At 50.0% G+C, this 16,082-nt stretch overlaps 9 protein-coding genes across 14 annotated transcripts; 4 read left to right on the top strand and 5 right to left on the bottom strand.

Moving 5' to 3' along the window:
- Window positions 1–460: 460 nt before the first annotated feature.
- LOC117897284 (protein claret segregational) lies at window positions 461–3,031 on the top strand. Of its 2 annotated transcripts, none has more exons than XM_034806020.1 (3): window positions 461–788; window positions 856–1,538; window positions 1,599–3,031. In XM_034806020.1, exons 1-3 carry the CDS (start codon window positions 596–598, stop codon window positions 2,862–2,864), a joined length of 2,142 nt encoding a protein of 713 aa, XP_034661911.1. In that variant the 5' UTR covers window positions 461–595; the 3' UTR covers window positions 2,865–3,031. The 2 variants fall into 2 exon arrangements, with proteins under 2 accessions (XP_034661911.1, XP_034661910.1); XM_034806019.1 differs by having other exon boundaries at window positions 462–788; window positions 853–1,538.
- LOC117897285 (3'(2'),5'-bisphosphate nucleotidase 1) lies at window positions 2,974–4,110 on the bottom strand. Its single transcript, XM_034806022.1, has 2 exons — window positions 3,642–4,110; window positions 2,974–3,582 (listed from the first exon to the last, which is right to left on the bottom strand). The coding sequence occupies exons 1-2, from the start codon at window positions 4,018–4,020 to the stop codon at window positions 3,044–3,046; spliced, it is 918 nt and encodes a 305-aa protein (XP_034661913.1). The 5' UTR covers window positions 4,021–4,110; the 3' UTR covers window positions 2,974–3,043.
- A 272-nt stretch (window positions 4,111–4,382) lies between these two features.
- Window positions 4,383–5,882, top strand: LOC117896475 (electron transfer flavoprotein subunit beta). Of its 4 annotated transcripts, none has more exons than XM_034804811.1 (4): window positions 4,383–4,441; window positions 4,508–4,565; window positions 4,690–5,408; window positions 5,589–5,882. In XM_034804811.1, exons 2-3 carry the CDS (start codon window positions 4,515–4,517, stop codon window positions 5,398–5,400), a joined length of 762 nt encoding a protein of 253 aa, XP_034660702.1. In that variant the 5' UTR covers window positions 4,383–4,441; window positions 4,508–4,514; the 3' UTR covers window positions 5,401–5,408; window positions 5,589–5,882. The 4 variants fall into 4 exon arrangements, with proteins under 4 accessions (XP_034660702.1, XP_034660703.1, XP_034660700.1 ...); XM_034804812.1 differs by having other exon boundaries at window positions 5,698–5,882; XM_034804809.1 differs by having other exon boundaries at window positions 4,690–5,616.
- An 83-nt stretch (window positions 5,883–5,965) lies between these two features.
- On the bottom strand, window positions 5,966–7,470 carry LOC117896471 (caspase). Its single transcript, XM_034804805.1, has one exon. The coding sequence runs from the start codon at window positions 7,239–7,241 to the stop codon at window positions 6,198–6,200; it is 1,044 nt and encodes a 347-aa protein (XP_034660696.1). The 5' UTR covers window positions 7,242–7,470; the 3' UTR covers window positions 5,966–6,197.
- Window positions 7,471–8,157: 687 nt separating this feature from the next.
- On the bottom strand, window positions 8,158–9,497 carry LOC117896472 (cytochrome c-type heme lyase). Of its 2 annotated transcripts, none has more exons than XM_034804807.1 (3): window positions 9,279–9,497; window positions 8,544–9,147; window positions 8,158–8,483 (listed from the first exon to the last, which is right to left on the bottom strand). In XM_034804807.1, exons 2-3 carry the CDS (start codon window positions 9,134–9,136, stop codon window positions 8,225–8,227), a joined length of 852 nt encoding a protein of 283 aa, XP_034660698.1. In that variant the 5' UTR covers window positions 9,137–9,147; window positions 9,279–9,497; the 3' UTR covers window positions 8,158–8,224. The 2 variants fall into 2 exon arrangements, with proteins under 2 accessions (XP_034660698.1, XP_034660697.1); XM_034804806.1 differs by having other exon boundaries at window positions 8,544–9,137; window positions 9,279–9,493.
- Window positions 9,498–9,579: 82 nt separating this feature from the next.
- Window positions 9,580–11,327, top strand: LOC117896470 (NADH dehydrogenase [ubiquinone] 1 alpha subcomplex subunit 10, mitochondrial). The gene is made up of 3 exons (XM_034804804.1): window positions 9,580–9,696; window positions 9,931–11,062; window positions 11,133–11,327. Exons 2-3 carry the CDS (start codon window positions 9,932–9,934, stop codon window positions 11,226–11,228), a joined length of 1,227 nt encoding a protein of 408 aa, XP_034660695.1. The 5' UTR covers window positions 9,580–9,696; window position 9,931; the 3' UTR covers window positions 11,229–11,327.
- Window positions 11,328–11,515: 188 nt separating this feature from the next.
- On the top strand, window positions 11,516–13,725 carry LOC117896469 (transmembrane protein 181). Its single transcript, XM_034804803.1, has 7 exons — window positions 11,516–12,069; window positions 12,128–12,384; window positions 12,439–12,519; window positions 12,582–12,681; window positions 12,743–13,020; window positions 13,083–13,185; window positions 13,248–13,725. Exons 1-7 carry the CDS (start codon window positions 11,619–11,621, stop codon window positions 13,622–13,624), a joined length of 1,647 nt encoding a protein of 548 aa, XP_034660694.1. The 5' UTR covers window positions 11,516–11,618; the 3' UTR covers window positions 13,625–13,725.
- A 229-nt stretch (window positions 13,726–13,954) lies between these two features.
- Window positions 13,955–15,923, bottom strand: LOC117896468 (pre-mRNA-processing factor 17). Its single transcript, XM_034804802.1, has 3 exons — window positions 15,183–15,923; window positions 14,635–15,113; window positions 13,955–14,568 (listed from the first exon to the last, which is right to left on the bottom strand). Exons 1-3 carry the CDS (start codon window positions 15,886–15,888, stop codon window positions 14,035–14,037), a joined length of 1,719 nt encoding a protein of 572 aa, XP_034660693.1. The 5' UTR covers window positions 15,889–15,923; the 3' UTR covers window positions 13,955–14,034.
- LOC117896476 lies at window positions 15,818–16,040 on the bottom strand. The gene has a single exon (XM_034804814.1). The coding sequence runs from the start codon at window positions 15,991–15,993 to the stop codon at window positions 15,889–15,891; it is 105 nt and encodes a 34-aa protein (XP_034660705.1). The 5' UTR covers window positions 15,994–16,040; the 3' UTR covers window positions 15,818–15,888.
- Window positions 16,041–16,082: the final 42 nt, after the last annotated feature.

The following is a 16,082-nucleotide window of genomic DNA, read 5'->3' on the forward strand; positions in this document are numbered from 1 at the left end:
ACACTGATAACATGACAATTTTTGAAAAATAGCGCGCGGTACAAAAGAGGATAAGAAATTATATTGTTATTCTGAAAATTGCACAAAGGGAACATAAGTAAATAATTTAATTGGCTCGGAGTGCTTTGGGGGGCAGGTCTTCTATCTTCACAACATAATTATGGCTAAACTCCGCCCGATATTGGAGTATTGTTCTTGTGTATGGAGTCCTCCATACAAGGAGTCTAAAATCGGCCTTACAACAGATACAGACTAGCTTATGCATCCATTGGAGCCTGAGGTTTCAAACATTTCCTAATTCTATCAAATCCTCTCAGGATCTTCTTTACTAATTTCGCAGGGCTGGTGTTCCGGCTGGAACATATGGTTTGCGTGAACTATCGCGTGGGCTGGCCAGAGTGTCGGGAAAGATACAGATGGCAACGCTTGTACCTCCAAAGCAACCCTACAATCGAAATTAACGGCGCGAAGTGGCGTCGGAGCGTCGCTTCTTCTCGTTCGATCGACGCGTCTGTCCATCAAAAATCAGATCAAATTATCTATTCAACTTGAAGGGACGAGAAAAATATACAATTGAATACACAAAATAATAATAATGGAATCCCGTTTGCCAAAACCGTCGAGCATAAAGCGGCCCGCGATGCCGGTGAAAAGTATACTGCCCTCAGATCGAATCAAAGCAGGCGGAGCCGGCGCCTTCAATGCAAACCAAACTTATTGTGGAAATTTGCTGCCGCCGCTCTCCCGAGATATTAACAATTTGCCGCAAGTCATGGAACGTCGCATGGGTGAGTGGGTGTAAGACATATCCAGAGACCATCCATCACCTCAACTTTCGTCTTATTTTATTAGGAGGTCGCGCTGCCTCGCCGGAGCCTACAAAAATAGGGAACCGCGCCAAATTGAGACGAAGTCGCTCAGCCTGCGACATCAACGAGATGCGCCTGAATAACAAACGCACGGCAGCACAGCCAACACTGCCGAGCATTCCGAGCAAGGTCTCGCGATTTGGCAACGCCACTGCCACGGTGCCAGGCCAGCGTATGGGACGACTAGCCGGCACAGCAACTACAACAGCGACAGCCACAGCCACAACCACAGCTTCCACGGTAACCAAGCGACCATTAGCGGCTCGTCCTTTACCCAGAGCAGCAACTACAGCAGCAGCCTCTGCCACAGCCACTAGAGCAAAGCCCGCAACTGGAGGTGGTGGCGGCGGTGCGAGTGGTGCAGCTCCAAAGCGCATAGCACCGTATGACTTCAAGGCTCGTTTCCATGATCTGCTGGACAAGCACAAGGTGCTCAAGACCAAGTATGAAAAGCAGGTGGAGGATATGGGCGAGCTGGAGTCGCTGCCCACACAGCTCGAGGAGACGCAGACGAAGCTAATTGAAACCGAATCCTCGCTGAAGAATGTGCAGACGGACAACGACTGTCTGAACAGGCAGGTGAAGCAGCAGGCCAAGAACATTGAGACAATCACTACCTCGCTTGGACGAGCAAAAGAGGAGTTGTCAGAACTGCAGACAAATCATAAGGTAAGCCACAATCCCATTAAGAGATTGATCAGCTCTAGATCGGTTCGAATTTTATTGCAGCAAATAAAGATGGAACATGAGAGCCTCACCGCGGAGGTGCTGCAACTGCGGCAGCGCACCGAAGATCTACTACGCAGCAACGAGCAGCAAGCAAAGGATCTAGAGACATGCAAGGAGCAGCTGTTCCAGTCCAACATGGAGCGCAAGGAGCTGCACAACTTGGTCATGGATCTGCGCGGAAATATACGCGTCTTCTGTCGAATACGTCCGCCACTTCCCTCTGAGCTGGACCGCAATCGCTGCACGTACATATACCACGATGAGGCCACAGTCGAGCTGCAGAGCATGGATGGCCAGGCGAAGAACAAAATGGGACAGCAAATCTTCTCCTTCGACCAGGTCTTCTACCCCACCTCCACGCAAACGGACATCTTTGAGATGGTCTCGCCGCTCATTCAGTCCGCGCTGGACGGCTACAACATTTGCATATTTGCCTATGGCCAGACGGGCAGTGGCAAGACCTACACCATGGACGGTGTGCCTTCCGAATTGGGCGTGATTCCACGCACCGTAGACCTGCTCTTCGACTCCATAAAGGGTTATCGCAACTTGGGCTGGGAATACGAGATCAAAGCCACCTTCTTAGAGATCTATAACGAGGTGCTGTACGATCTGCTGAGCAACGAGCAGAAGGACATGGAAATTCGCATGGCCAAGAACAACAAGAACGACATTTATGTGTCGAACATAACCGAAGAGACTGTCGCCGATCCCCACCACCTGCGCCAGCTTATGCTGATGGCCAGACAGAATCGTGCCACAGCCTCCACGGCGGGCAACGAGCGCTCCTCCCGCTCACATGCCGTGACCAAGCTGCAACTGATTGGGCGACATGCTGAGAAGCAGGAAGTATCGGTGGGCTCCATCAATCTGGTGGACTTGGCCGGCTCTGAGTCGCCAAAGACCAGCATACGCATGACCGAAACCAAGAGCATCAATCGTTCGCTCTCCGAGCTGACGAACGTCATTCTGGCACTGCTACAAAAGCAGGACCACATTCCCTATCGCAATTCGAAGCTCACACACCTGCTGATGCCCTCGCTGGGCGGCAATTCGAAGACGCTGATGTTCATCAATGTCTCGCCCTTCCAGGACTGCTTCCAAGAGTCGGTGAAGTCCTTGCGCTTTGCTGCCTCTGTGCACTCCTGCAAAATACCCAAGGCAAAGCGCAATCGTTATATGGCCAGCAGCAACACAGTGCCAGCACTCAACAGCAGCAACTCCTTGGGCTCCAGCAGCAACATGAGCAGCAGCTTTGATAAATAGACGGACGGTGCACGTTTTTGGCAATGTTTCTGTTGATTTCTGATAGATTGTATATTCTCTTCTACAGGCCTACACGCATCCCACAAAGATTATTGCCCACACTTTTCTGTTATCGCTTAAGTTATGTGTTTACTTTTAGTCGAAAATAAACTAATCAAGTGATGAAAGTTAGTCCGCATTCATACGCCCACAGCCTCCCGCACCTTGCGTGGAATTTTGTACACCAACTCGGAGTGATTCTCGCCGACGCTGGCCAGCACGCCTTCACGATTCACGTGCTCCACATCTGCGTTGTAGGCATAATGCTCGCCATTGATGTCGGTGAGGAAGCCGCCCTGTGCCTCCAGCACGGCCTCGGGTGCGCAGGTGTCCCATTTCTTGCAGCCCGGTGTGGCAAACACATAAGCGTGAGCCTTGCCCTCTAGCAGCTGCAACACCTTGAATCCAGCGCCGCCCACTTTGATAACTTTGGTGGCAGGAAATGCATTGAGCGCCTGCTGATGCAGGGCATTGGAATGCGATCGTGTGGTGGTAATGATGAACTCGCCGGGCGGGGCCAGCGAATGTGTGAATCCGCCTGTGCCCAGACCCTTGAGTCCCCAAATGGTACGACCCAGCTCACCATCTGGCTGCTGGTAGAAAGGCTGATGAATGATGCCGCCCACCGCAGCATCCTTGATGGCAATGCCAATGAGTACAGTGACATGCTCCACGTAACCTTTTGGGGGTATAGTTTTCATTAAGTGAGTTGAGTTTCGTCTGCTGTGTGCACCTTACCCTGCGTGTATTCAGCTGTTCCATCCAGTGGATCTACCCAGATCACAAAATCCTCCGGTTTGGCATCACGCCATTCGGCCGGGCAGCTTTGCTGAAGAAATTGTTCATCAGAATCCTCCACCAGCCAATCATCGCACACATTCAGATCGGAGCCACCTTCCTCGCCAATGATCTTGACGCTGGGAAACTTCTTCGCCAGCGAGGCAATGATGCACCGCTGTGCCGAACGATCAGCCTCCGTTTGGGGATCATTTTTTCCTTTGTCCACGATGCCCAGGTCGCCTTGTTTCAACACGTCGCGAATGATGCCACCCGCACGTTTGGCTGTCTGTATGGAAGACGCCATAATTCTCATGATAACCGGAGCTGTCGAAGCCATGTTTCTGTACTTTTTCTTTTTTATTTGGAATGCGACGAAATGATGCTTCAAGTGAGTGTGTGAAAGTACAACAGCTGTTTTCAATAACTGTACGAGTATTGTTGTGCTGCCAGCTCTTCATCAGAAAAACAGCGGTTCCTAGCCTGAGGAAAAAAGCCAAAAGAAAAAGCCGAATTTTAATTAATGATTTAGGCTCTACGAATTTTTGATGAAGGCAACATATTGCTTTAATTATTAAAATAAGGCATTTTAAGAGTTAGTGCAAAAGAAAAGAAAAATCATTTCTAAAACATTCAGAATTCCAGCTTCTTGCAATTCACGACCTATACAAAAAAAGCTAGATCTGACAAAAAATAAAGCGAAATCGCCAGCCCTGGTCAGCAATACAGAAGACCTTTGTACCACCCCCTCAAAATCAAGAGTAAAATCAGTCTGCCAAAGATTTTAAATTAATTCCATTAACTATATATATATAATAATATTTTAGAACAAAAATGGCCCGTGTTTTGGTTGGAGTTAAGCGTGTGATCGACTATGCTGTCAAGGTAAGCCGAGAAATAGCCTGTTGCATCTTCTTCTTATCACTTGTTGCGTTTTGCGTAATCGAAAGAATTAAACTTAATTAAACAATTCATTATCATTTTCACTATCAAATGTGTCCCCCTAAAGGTCCGCGTCAAGCCCGACAAGACTGGCGTTGTCACCCAGGGCGTGAAGCACTCGATGAATCCCTTCGATGAGATTGCCGTCGAGGAGGCCGTAAAAATGAAGGAGAAGAAGCTGGCCACTGAGGTCATTGCCGTGTCCGTGGGCCCAGCTCAGTCGGCGGAGGTTATACGCACCGCCATGGCCATGGGCGCCGATCGTGGCGTTCACGTGGAGGTGCCACAGGCCGAGTACGAGCTGCTGCAGCCCATCCACATTTCGAAGATTCTTGCCAAGCTGGCGCTGGATGAAAAGGCGGATCTGGTGATCCTCGGCAAGCAGGCCATCGACGATGACGCCAATCAGACAGCCCAGATGACCGCCGCCGTGCTGGACTGGCCTCAGGGCACCTTCTGCAACAAGATCGAGAAGACGGACGCTGGCCTGACCATCACCCGTGAAATCGATGGCGGCCTGGAGACGATCAAAACCAAGATACCGGCCGTGCTGAGCGCTGACTTGCGGCTGAACACGCCACGCTATGCCACGTTACCCAACATCATGAAGGCCAAGAAGAAGCCACTGAAGAAGGTGACGGCCAAGGATTTGGGCGTTGATACCACGCCACGCATTGATATTATCTCCGTGGAGGATCCGCCAGTGCGCCAGGCAGGTGCCACCGTGGCCGATGTCGACGCCTTGGTGGCCAAACTGAAGGAGGGGGGCCACATCTAAGCGAAATTGTGAGCAAAATTAAACCCGTTTTTAATTGAACAAATCAAAAATATCAGAAATGTGCATTTATCTAACCCCAGAGATAGATCGGCAGACAGGCTTTAAAAATTCTCTCCTTCCACTTCCCCATCCTGAACGTAGTGCTTTAAGTAATATCAAATTTTAAATTTATTTCCATTGTGTCACAGCTCTAAGAATAAAGTGATTGTAAGCTCAGACACACACAGACAGACAGGGTCAAGTCAACCTCAACGACTCGCTCGTCTCGACTTTTTTTTTCCGAAAACTCCTTTTCAGGAAAATCTCGCTCAACTTGAGGCGGCCCAAAAATGTGGATTCAACGCCTTGCCCAATATGGCTTACCCAATGGTAAATGTTTTTCTATTGTTTTTGTTTTATTAGCGGTTCACATAAAAGGAAAACTTTTGCTAATACATGTTTTTATAGAGAGAGAGAGTATATAAATTGTACATAAAGATATATATAAAATTCTTAACTAAATGCTAAAATCTTTTGCGTTTTAATTGGACGATTACGAGAGACACTTTATGCTTCGATTAAAAGAGCTTTTCGCTCCTATTTGATCTATGAAGGGCAAGAGAGTTGTTAAGCCGATGGTAATAAATGCAATTTAAAAGATAGGTACACATATGGCCCTAGTTATAGGATAAACAAATTGAAGTAGAAAATTGTTGTTTGTAGTACAGTTTCAGAGTTACTGTAGCCTACCCCTCCGCGTATCACACACCCCGTCTTTGCCTTAGCCTTAGCCAACCCATGAACCACACTAGTAGCCATCAAACCCGTCCGGCAGGCACCATTTGCTTATCGCTGAATCGCAAAATGCGCGTTAGCATGGTGGTAACGCAGGGTATTTGCTTTTGCTGGTGCATTTCGGGTGTATCGGGGGTGCATGACTCAAAGTCGACGGCCACACGCTGCGAGACGAAGGTCAGCAGCGTTAGGATGTCCAGGCGCTTGCCATTGGCAGCCAGCTCGGCGCACAGGCTCTGCATGAACCAGCTGCCCCGCGTGGTGTTGCGCCACGAGTAGAAGCCCGGAACGGTGGAGTAGGCAATGAGGAAGTCGGCATGGACGGGTATCTTGTAGCTCATCGAGGAGTCGCCATCCGTTTCGGTGTGTCCGCGCTGCATCGTCACGCCCGTGTCCAAGCGGTCGCCCTGGCAGGCCTGGATGAAGAACAGCTTCGGCTTGCCGGCCAGCGAGGGGCAGTGATTGGCCGTGAAGAAGCTCCAGATGTTCTCCAGCTTGTATTGGGTGTCCTTGGCATAGATGTAGCCCATCTCTCCGTGGGACAGAATCGCCACCAAAATGCAATCGCTGTCGCTGTGATTCTGCGAGGCGGCCAATTCAATTGTGCGCACAATGTCCTTGTAGCGACAGTCCTTGTAGACGGTCACCTCGAAGTCGAGCTGCTTCAGCACTCGGGTCAGATTCTCACAGTCCACATTGGTGCCAGCGCGCGACTTCAAAGTGGGCACCTCGAAGTGCTCATGGTTGAAGATCAGGGCCATGCCGCGATTCTTGTGTCGCATATTGTACTCTGCGGCATGCCGATCCGTGACCATTTTGGCAACATTTTTGCCATAGCTCGCTGAGGGCGATTTATAGCCATTGGCCAGCTGTCCAATGGCTCCGCTGCCGTATGCATTGTTGTGGTGCGAGGAGCTGGACGCTGCAGTGGGGCCACTGCTGCCGCCCACCGACCCGAAGGCGTCTGTGTGATCGTCCGGGTTGTTTTCCACGCGAATTCCTACCTGATCGGTGGACTCGTTGCTGCTGCTATTGTTTGTGTTTGTGTCGGCCATTGTGTTTTCCATCAATTTTCCTTGAGCCTGTGGAATTCTGATGAGTCACAAAGACAACGAAACTGGTTTTCAATATCGGGACGAAGTATCGCGAAAAACTTGCACTAATTATCCTAAGCACCGGAGAAAGTCAGGTTTTGAACTTGCAACAAAGAAAACTGGCGAACAATAGACAACAATTTTTAGTTTGTGGCGGGTATTTCTGTTTTAGTTTTTTTTTCTCGAGTGCGACCTTGCAGCAAACCATCGATAGTTCAATCGATATGTGTAATGGCCGTATCACACTGCACTTTAGTTGTATATATTGGGACAAACAACAACATTTCAACAATAACTAGCGGAAAATTAATGAAGTGTGCGTATCGTCTCAGCGAACCAATAAAACACAAACACTAACATAAATGTGTCGTTTTGTTTGTACAGGTTTTGAGATACTGGAATACGACCAGAATGAAATGCCCACTATCGACGAGCTTATCACACTATCGATAAGGATATAAACGATTCACATAATTGGAAACATAATTTCTATCATATTTAAAACACATATAAAATGTCTGTTGATTTTCAAACCACCAATAAATTGTGCAATTAGCTAAGGTTCCATTAGTCTTGCCTTTTTTGATTATCAGGCTTTAAGTCTTTTCAAATGATAAGCGCCTGCATGATGAAATTTGTCGAATATTGTTTTGTACCATGAAATGAAACGCTCACATTAGGAAATTATTGATGAATCAGATATTTTATTATTGTTTGCCACCCGTTGATTTTTATGGTTTTTTTCCTGGGAAATATCCAACATGGAAAGATTTATGCATCCAATAAATGAAACAAGCACTTTTCGTGGGTTGCTCAGAAGTGTATTATGTGGGGATCCTCACATTTGATAGTTTACGTGTCCTTTGCAACAACTTAAACGCAGTCAACATTAATTCTAATTGCTTTAATAACTTAGTCCAATTTTTTTTTACAGATACGAAACGCTGCAACGTTTTCTAGTCGCTGGCGGAGGCCTTGCTGCTCTCCTTGTCATTGCTGGCAAACTTGTCGGTGATCTCGTACCTCCAGCGCATGTAGGTAACGCGCATACGATCCCAGACATTGTCGACCGAGTCCATGGCCGGACGCACATCCAGCAGGGCGAAGCGATAGTCCTTGTCCACAAGTCCGCCGTCGTAGTAGTCAATAACGTAGCGGACATCCTTGCCGCACCGATCCACAATCCAGTCATGACGATCAAAGGGCAGCTCATATCTGGAAAAGATTTGAGCTTAGAAAGCAAAACGAAATGGGAAATGTGAGGAGTTTAGTTACCCCAACAAGCTGCGGAAACGGGCGCGTGGACTGAAGTCCTTGGCCTTGCCGCCAAAGCTCTTTAGGCGCGGATTGCCGCACTCTTTGGCATGCAGGGCCTCCCACTTAAGCACCTCCTGCCAGGCCTGCTCATTGTTGGCGTTGTGTATGCGAATGATGTCGCCCATGTCCTTTTGGTCCACGTCGTCCTTCTTCCAGCGCCATCCCTTGCGCAGCATCGCGTTCCAGAACATCTGTTGGCTGGGATACTGCCAGAACTGGACGCTGCCATCCTCGGTTACCTTCGGTATCGTTGATGTCTGCCGCTCGGTGGGCAGTGCAAACGGCTGTCCTGGTGACGGCTGTTGATTAGCCGGCGGCATCATGTTGAGGGGATTTACATCACTATTGTCGTGCGGCACGGGACACTCAGAGGCCTGCTGCATCTTGGGATGTGGGGGCACTGCCGAGGCAGATTTGTTATCGCCACCCTGCTTCTGGTGCATGGGGCACTTTGGCGGCGGCGAGCCACTAGCGGACATGTGCTTGGCATGATCCGCTGGCACACCTTTGGGCGCCTCCATCTGGACGTTGAAGCTAGCGTTGTTTCCCATTCTGTATTTTTCTGCAAGGATGAGGCAACAATGAAATCTGTGTCACGAGGAAAATTGGTTTCTTGGGGCGCCACTTCTCCCAGTTGCGTAACTGCGGCAGCCGACAACTGGCGAGCAGGACGGTGTGCACACCCAGACCTACCTAATCCTCTAGCTTATGGTTCTTCGTATTCGATTATTTGTTTTGAAAGTCACTCGCGATTTAATTTAATTAATATATTTACAGTTCATCGCAGGACAAGTGCAGCAGCGGGCGTAAAATTCCGTAAGGTTACGCGAAGGGTTGCCAAAGTAAGTAAAACTTAATGAAATTGGTTGTCAGTTGAACACTTGTAGCAACAGAAAAGTAAGAGCTATTATTTAGAAAAATAAGAGACTACGGTCAGTACCGAGCCACAGCCCGAATCGTTTTGAAATGTGTTTAAATTGTAGATTCGGAAGTACAACCTTTTATAGGGCTGACAGCTCTGCTTTGGTGCTGCAATCGAAACGAAACGGGGACGTTTTCCAACACCGACCGATATTGTTTTTGGGCAGATTTAAGATATTTTGCTTGAAAAGTGAGTTAAATCAGGGGAAATGTACAAATAAATTGTGCGGTCAATTGACCAGCCAATGGCCGAGACTAGTAGGAGCAAAACTAATTTCCTAAGCTCCTGCAAGCGCCGACGTAGAGGATCAATTACGGCACAATACCGACTGCTCCTGTGATGTAACACACGGAGAAGTGCCAGCGGACACATATTATTGTTTATATTGATGGACATTTCTAACTGTTAATTGCTTCCCCACAGAATGACTGCCGTGTTTCGTGTTGGCCTGGTGCGGCTCGTCAGCCGCGGCGCCACTGCCCCCAACAGCCTGCTGCAGGCGCAGACGAACGCCCTGCCCGCCGCCTTCCAGCAAAAGTGCAACATCTCCGGCAAGACAATGCGCGGCGGACCGCGTGTGCCCAAGGAGCCACCGTATCCGTACAAGACGAAGAAGTACACCGTACTCAATACTTTCCTCGACAAGACCTCCAAGCGCTTCGACGAGAACTCGAAAGTGATCTGCGTCGAGGGTCCCATTGCCTCGGGCAAAACGAAATTCGCCAAGGAGCTGGCCGAGGAGCTGGACATGCAGTACTTTCCGGCTGTGGATTTGGATTTGATTTTCATCAATAAATACGGCTATGATATGCGCCAGCTGGACCCCGAGCTGCCGCCCAGCTGCCGCAGCTATGACGTTCGCAACTTCTGCCTGGATCCCAGCCACGATCTGGCCGCGCAGTTCCAAATCCGCATGTACATGCTGCGCTACTCGCAGTACATCGATGCTCTGCAGCATATTTTCAACACCGGCCAGGGCGTTGTCCTGGAACGCAGTCCCTTCTCCGATTTCGTGTTCATGGAGACCATGTTCCGTCAGGGCTATCTGTCGCGTGGCGCGCGCTCCGTCTACAACGAGATTCGTTCGAACACCATTGGGGAGCTGCTGAAGCCGCATTTGGTTATTTACCTGGATCTGCCGGTGGACGCCGTGCAGAAGCAGATCAAGGCACGCAACGTGGACTACGAGCAGCAGTCGAAGGTCTTCAGCGAGGCGTATCTGCGCGACCTGGAGGCCCTGTACAAGCAGCAGTATCTCAAGGACATTGCCAACCATGCGGAGCTGCTCATCTACGACTGGACTGCCGGCGGTGAGACCGAGGTGGTCGTCGAGGATATCGAGCGCATCGACTTCAACCAGTACGAGTCGGATCCGCATAACAAGAAAATGATCGACTGGCGCTTCCCGCTGGAGAGCGAGTGGTGCGAGGCACGCATCAAGTACGGCCACGAGAAGCCCGATCTGATGAACTACTTCAATGTGCCACGCTTCGACGTGCCCGAGCTGCTGCGCAGTGCCGACGACAGCAAAAACTGGCGTGACGTTTGGTTCAATGTGAGCTCGGAGCTTCTTTCTCTGTCGTTATTTCGTGTCTCTAATTTGTGTTTGTTTTGTTGCGTTGCAGGCACCCGGCATGAAGTTCCGCCCTGGCTACAATGCGGACATGGGTGACACTGGTCTGGCCACCAAGACAAAAATTGGCATCAACGAGGCCATCTAGAGGGATTCTATTTTGCAGCGCGTTTGAATTTGAAATCATCTGGCGAAATGTGTTAATTATGTAATAAAAACAGTCTAGTAAAATTAATTGGAATGCAAAGGAAGCGTCTAAGGGATGCGGGGAGGGAGCAGGAGAAGTCCCTAATCATAAATATGATTTGTTTTTTATGTTATTTATCTTTCAGTGATTGATAACAGTGCGCAGGCGCAGTGCGTGCGGCCACCCACCCCCGGGGGAGACGCAAAACATATGCGAGAGTTGGGCTAAAATCGATATTTTTCATCAAAAGGCGCACAAACGGAGCAGGGCAGGAAGTTTGCTGAATGGTGGAACAACAAAAGGCAGAATATTGAACTGCAGCACTAGCACTCAAACACACAGACTTCCATCATGGCCAAGGCACACTCGGACGGAGATGCCTCTGGTCTGGGCTATGCCTACCAGCTGCCGTCCGGAGGCCTGCTGCTGCGCCTCAAGTCCTCGCTGTCGCAGTTCAGCGATCTGTTCAGCGACTTTAGCAAGTACATCTCGCCCGCCTACCACCACGATCGCTGCGAACGGTCCGTGCACATGCGTCTCTACTCGATGCACAAGCGGGAGTTCGTCATGGTGTTCCTCGGCTTCTTCACCTGCTTTGGCTTGGGCATCATCATCGGCCTCACAGGTCCGCCCATTACCAGCACTTCGACGCTGACGGCACAGCAGGTGCTGGCCAACACAACGCTGGCACACAGTCCCACGGTGCTGGCCACGGGCCCGTTTGCCATGAAGTCGCCGCTGACCACGACGTACTCGCAGCAGCTGTGGCTGATAGCCAAACTGGTGACGGATAACAATGATGGTGAGTGTTGGCTGCCAGGCTTACTTTGTCTCCTCTCTGATGTGTCTTCCCTCAACAGATGAGCGCTATGACAAGAGTTTCCAGGTGAGCGTAACCATCGATGGCATCAACGAGCAGCACAAGCCGCTGAGTGTGCTTGGCTCTGGCATGGCGCACAATCGCACGCGGCACTTGGTGTGTGTGCGCAACGATTGCGATGAGTTTACGGTGATGCATTTGGGCTTTCTCGACTACGCCCACTACATCATCACGGTGCGGTTCTTCGGCCTGGAGTCGTTCCATCAAAAGTACAACATACGCAGCATTACCTTCTATGTGAGTTGGCTGCTGGTTAGTCCTTTTTCCTTATACTTATTTAATTTCTTACAGTTCAAGACATACAGTCCGGAGTTTACACAGATTGAGATCTGGTTTAGGTGCATCTTTCTGCTGTTTACGTTTATTGTTATCGTAAGTAAATGGCTACGAGATTTTAGTCAGAGATTTATGCTCAATCTGCTGTCCCCTTTCAGTGCTGGTATGCCCACACCCTGCGCAAGTATCCCGTCTACGATTGGTCCATTGAGCAACGTTGGCTGTCGGTGCTGCTGCCGCTGCTTCTGCTCTACGACAGTGAGTCGCGCGACACGTTCTGTAACCCTTTTGCTGGATGGTAATTCTCCTTTCCCCACAGATCCCTTCTTTCCGCTGATCTTTCTGATGAACTCTTGGCTGCCTGGCATGCTGGATGCTATACTACAGGCCACGTTCCTCTGTGCCCTGCTCATGTTCTGGCTGTGCATCTATCATGGCCTGCGGCAGAACGAGCGCAGCTTTGTGCGCTTCTATTTGGTCAAGGTGATTGTCGTCCTGCCCATTTGGCTGTGCGCCATTGTGCTGGCCACCTGGGAGAAGTGCAACGAGCTAAGGGACCCCACCTACAGTCATTTCGTGGACACCAGGAACTATAATGTGAGTAGGGATCTAGCCTCTTAATGCAGCCCCTCTATCGTATGTTGCACATTCTTTTGCAGGGCTTCAAGCTGTTCTTTTACATTGCCTGCTGCATGTATGTGCTGTATCTGGTCCTGCTGCTGCTTCGCGCGTACACCGAGCTGCGCTCCATGCCCTACTTTGGTGAGAGAATCCACACTGAAGGCTTCCATCATCCATCCTTCTAATTGTTTCCATTTTTACAGACATGCGCCTCAAGTTCCTCACGCTGCTGATGCTCTTCGTGCTGGCCATTTCCATCACGGTGACGACGAGTCGCTTTGGCTTTGGCATACTGGAGGATAACTTTGTGGCCTCGCTGAACACCACCTACCGCAGTTCCGCTCAGTTCATGTGCTTCTACGGTCTCCTCAACTTCTATCTGTACACCATGGCGTATGTGTACTCCCCCGACGGGCGCTTCTCCCAGGCCGAGCTGTCCGTCACCAAGGACAATCCTGCCATTTCCATGATCGACGACTCCGACGAGGATGTGGTCTATGGCTCCGATGAGGAGTCGCGACGCCCGCTCACCTCGGTAGGTGGGAGTGGGGGTGGCAAAAACGATTACGACAGCGATTGATCGGCGGCGGGAGACGAGATTAGAGTCGAGAAGTAGCTAGAGACGTTCCAAAAAATATTCCATTGGTAGAGTGCAGGAAGGTGTTTAAATAATTGTACAAAATAATCTTCAATAATCTCTAAATAAATATTACGAATTTCCTGAAATTTAAAACAGATGTAAATCGAGGAAGTTCATCTCAGTTCCTTATAAAATCCACTCAAAGAGGAGCATCTGCGGCAGTCAGCATCTTATGAAACTTTCCATCATATTCGAGACTTTTTCGAGTCCCAGCAGCGACTCTTCCTTCCGCAACTTTTACCCTTTTCGACTCACATTTCTTTACACAGGAGGTATGTCATATAATCAATCATTTTATACATCAGTTCTTACATCTAGTTAGAAATTATTTTGTTGCTGCACGTCTTGCCTTAATCCCAATATTTGATCTGTCCATCCCAGCCGGCAGTGGCCACTTTGCTGGCCTCGTGCGGATGCCACAGAGCACTGATGCACACGCCATCGTGCGCCTGCCATTTCTTGTACATTTTCGTTGTCTTCCAGTCCCAGATGTAGCACTTGCCATCGCCATCGCCCGACACCAGGTAGCTCATGTCAGGCGAAAAGTCCAGCTGGCAGGCATAGCCCGACACCATGTGACCGGTGAAGGTCTTTTTGCGATTCATTTTGAAGCGATTGAGTGCGGAGAAGATGACAATTTTGTTGTCCAGCGATTGGCAGGCCATCCACTTGCCGTTCGGTGCCAAGGTAACCGCCGGCATGGAATGCATAGTGGGATCTGCAATGTACTTCATGTCCACGGGTATGTCCCACTCCCAAATGCGCATCGATTTGTCGTCCGAGGTGGTCACAAATCGACGATTGTCATCCACAAAGGTAATGGTGCTAACAGAGCCCAAATGGCGGTCGTATTCCTGCACAATATCCCCGCTGCGGGTGTCCCACTGTGGATAAGATAAATAGGGCTTAAGTAAGGGTTGGGCTGAAGGCTAATCTTCTGTTAAACTTACGCAAATGATCTTCTTGTCGGAGGTGCCGGCCACAAACAGATGCTGCTTGCTATTATCCGGATGGAACTTGACACAGAATGGCATCTTGCGGGTGGTGAAGCGAGACACCACATCGCCCGTTTCCGCATCCCACAGCTTGATGTAGCGATCGTAGGAGGCGGACAGAAAGTGTGAGCCCTTGTTGTTCCACGCAATGTCCTTGATGGCCTGCCGATGGCCCGAGAACGTGCGTATGCAGCGTCGCTCGCCATACACCTCCCACAGCTTGACGCGACAATCCATGGAGCCGGACAGCAGCAGATGTGCCGTCTTGGGGAACCAGCGTATCGAGGAGATGCCCTTGTTGTGCCCCGTCCAGGTGTGTATGTGTGCCTTGGGCAGGAAACACTTCGGTGGCGGGGCATTGGAGCGCAGATTCACGCCCAGATCGTGAGGAGCATGCAGATACGAGCGTCCCTGGTAGTCGTAGGCATCCTTGACTATACAGAAACGAGAACAAAGTATTAGCAGGCGCTTTCTTTTTATTATTTGTCCTGTGGCATACTCACTGTGCAGTGTCGCCTTCTCCTCCAGCGGTTTATCCTCGGGAATGCGGCCGCGTTTGTGGCGCTTGGACAGCAGCTCGTCCAGCTCGGCCCTTTCCTGTTCGTTCGGCTTGGCCACACTTACCTCATTCTCGTACTTGCCCCACGGACCCAGAAATCCCTCGATATCATCGGGCTTGTCGTTCTTCTCCTGTTTGCGCATTTTCTTTGCTTTGGGCGCCTCAAAGACCGTCTTGCCATTGTCATCGTAGGCCGACTGCAGATCGCCCACAAATGTCTGCCCATCGGCCGCCTCGTCCACGCTTGGGTCCAGCGCATAGCCGTAGGTGTGGAAGGTGCGTCGCTGGTTCTCAAACTCAAATGCATTGATGTGCGCCTTCTCCACGTATCCGGCCAGCGTGTTTCTTGGCGCGCGCTGCTGCATCGTCAGGTCCGGGTGATCGGGTCCCTTCACCGGCGCGTACATTTCGTCGTAGCGTGGATTGTAGGTTACCTCTTTAAGTGTGGGATCCAGGGTGCGCGGCACTGCAGACGCTCCAATCGGTACCACAACGGGTGCCGCACATACCGCTATGGCCGAGGAAACTGAATGTGTTTTGTCTACAGGCAGTAGATGAGCAGGAACATCGGTTGAGGCTGCTGCCCCAGCGGCGTCCTCATGGTCGGAGTCCCCTTCGGAGGAGCTGGCGTAGGATTGCAGGCACAACATTTAGAGGCTGCGCACAAACTCGGCGTATTTGTTAACAAAGTGCTGCAGATAGATAACGATAAGGGTGTACAGTAGGAAAACAAGAACGTTTATAGAAATTTCCATCAAAGTGGCCCGAAATGTAGTTTGCAGTAGTGTGACCCGTCTGACCCTCGGAAATATACTAAAATATACCCCTCATTTTCAAAAAATAC

This window comes from Drosophila subobscura, chromosome O (assembly GCF_008121235.1).
Source record: "Drosophila subobscura isolate 14011-0131.10 chromosome O, UCBerk_Dsub_1.0, whole genome shotgun sequence".
Lineage (NCBI taxonomy): Eukaryota > Metazoa > Arthropoda > Insecta > Diptera > Drosophilidae > Drosophila > Drosophila subobscura.

Coding starts and splice junctions, on each gene's coding strand:
- LOC117896476 (XM_034804814.1), bottom strand. CDS start 15,993: ATGGAAATTTCTATAAACGTTCTTGTTTTCCTACTGTACACCCTTATC.
- LOC117897285 (XM_034806022.1), bottom strand. CDS start 4,020: ATGGCTTCGACAGCTCCGGTTATCATGAGAATTATGGCGTCTTCCATA. Junction 3,583..3,641: donor AACAGCTGAATACACGCAGG/GTAAGGTGCACA, acceptor TACCCCCAAAAG/GTTACGTGGAGCATGTCACT.
- LOC117896469 (XM_034804803.1), top strand. CDS start 11,619: ATGGCCAAGGCACACTCGGACGGAGATGCCTCTGGTCTGGGCTATGCC. Junction 12,070..12,127: donor GGTGACGGATAACAATGATG/GTGAGTGTTGGC, acceptor TTCCCTCAACAG/ATGAGCGCTATGACAAGAGT. Junction 13,021..13,082: donor TGGACACCAGGAACTATAAT/GTGAGTAGGGAT, acceptor ATTCTTTTGCAG/GGCTTCAAGCTGTTCTTTTA.
- LOC117896471 (XM_034804805.1), bottom strand. CDS start 7,241: ATGGAAAACACAATGGCCGACACAAACACAAACAATAGCAGCAGCAAC.
- LOC117896470 (XM_034804804.1), top strand. CDS start 9,932: ATGACTGCCGTGTTTCGTGTTGGCCTGGTGCGGCTCGTCAGCCGCGGC. Junction 11,063..11,132: donor GGCGTGACGTTTGGTTCAAT/GTGAGCTCGGAG, acceptor GTTGCGTTGCAG/GCACCCGGCATGAAGTTCCG.
- LOC117896468 (XM_034804802.1), bottom strand. CDS start 15,888: ATGTTGTGCCTGCAATCCTACGCCAGCTCCTCCGAAGGGGACTCCGAC. Junction 15,114..15,182: donor GGAGAAGGCGACACTGCACA/GTGAGTATGCCA, acceptor GTTTCTGTATAG/TCAAGGATGCCTACGACTAC. Junction 14,569..14,634: donor CCGACAAGAAGATCATTTGC/GTAAGTTTAACA, acceptor TCTTATCCACAG/TGGGACACCCGCAGCGGGGA.
- LOC117897284 (XM_034806019.1), top strand. CDS start 596: ATGGAATCCCGTTTGCCAAAACCGTCGAGCATAAAGCGGCCCGCGATG. Junction 789..852: donor AGTCATGGAACGTCGCATGG/GTGAGTGGGTGT, acceptor TTATTTTATTAG/GAGGTCGCGCTGCCTCGCCG. Junction 1,539..1,598: donor AACTGCAGACAAATCATAAG/GTAAGCCACAAT, acceptor ATTTTATTGCAG/CAAATAAAGATGGAACATGA.
- LOC117896475 (XM_034804811.1), top strand. CDS start 4,515: ATGGCCCGTGTTTTGGTTGGAGTTAAGCGTGTGATCGACTATGCTGTC. Junction 4,566..4,689: donor TGATCGACTATGCTGTCAAG/GTAAGCCGAGAA, acceptor GTCCCCCTAAAG/GTCCGCGTCAAGCCCGACAA.
- LOC117896472 (XM_034804807.1), bottom strand. CDS start 9,136: ATGGGAAACAACGCTAGCTTCAACGTCCAGATGGAGGCGCCCAAAGGT. Junction 8,484..8,543: donor CGTTTCCGCAGCTTGTTGGG/GTAACTAAACTC, acceptor AATCTTTTCCAG/ATATGAGCTGCCCTTTGATC.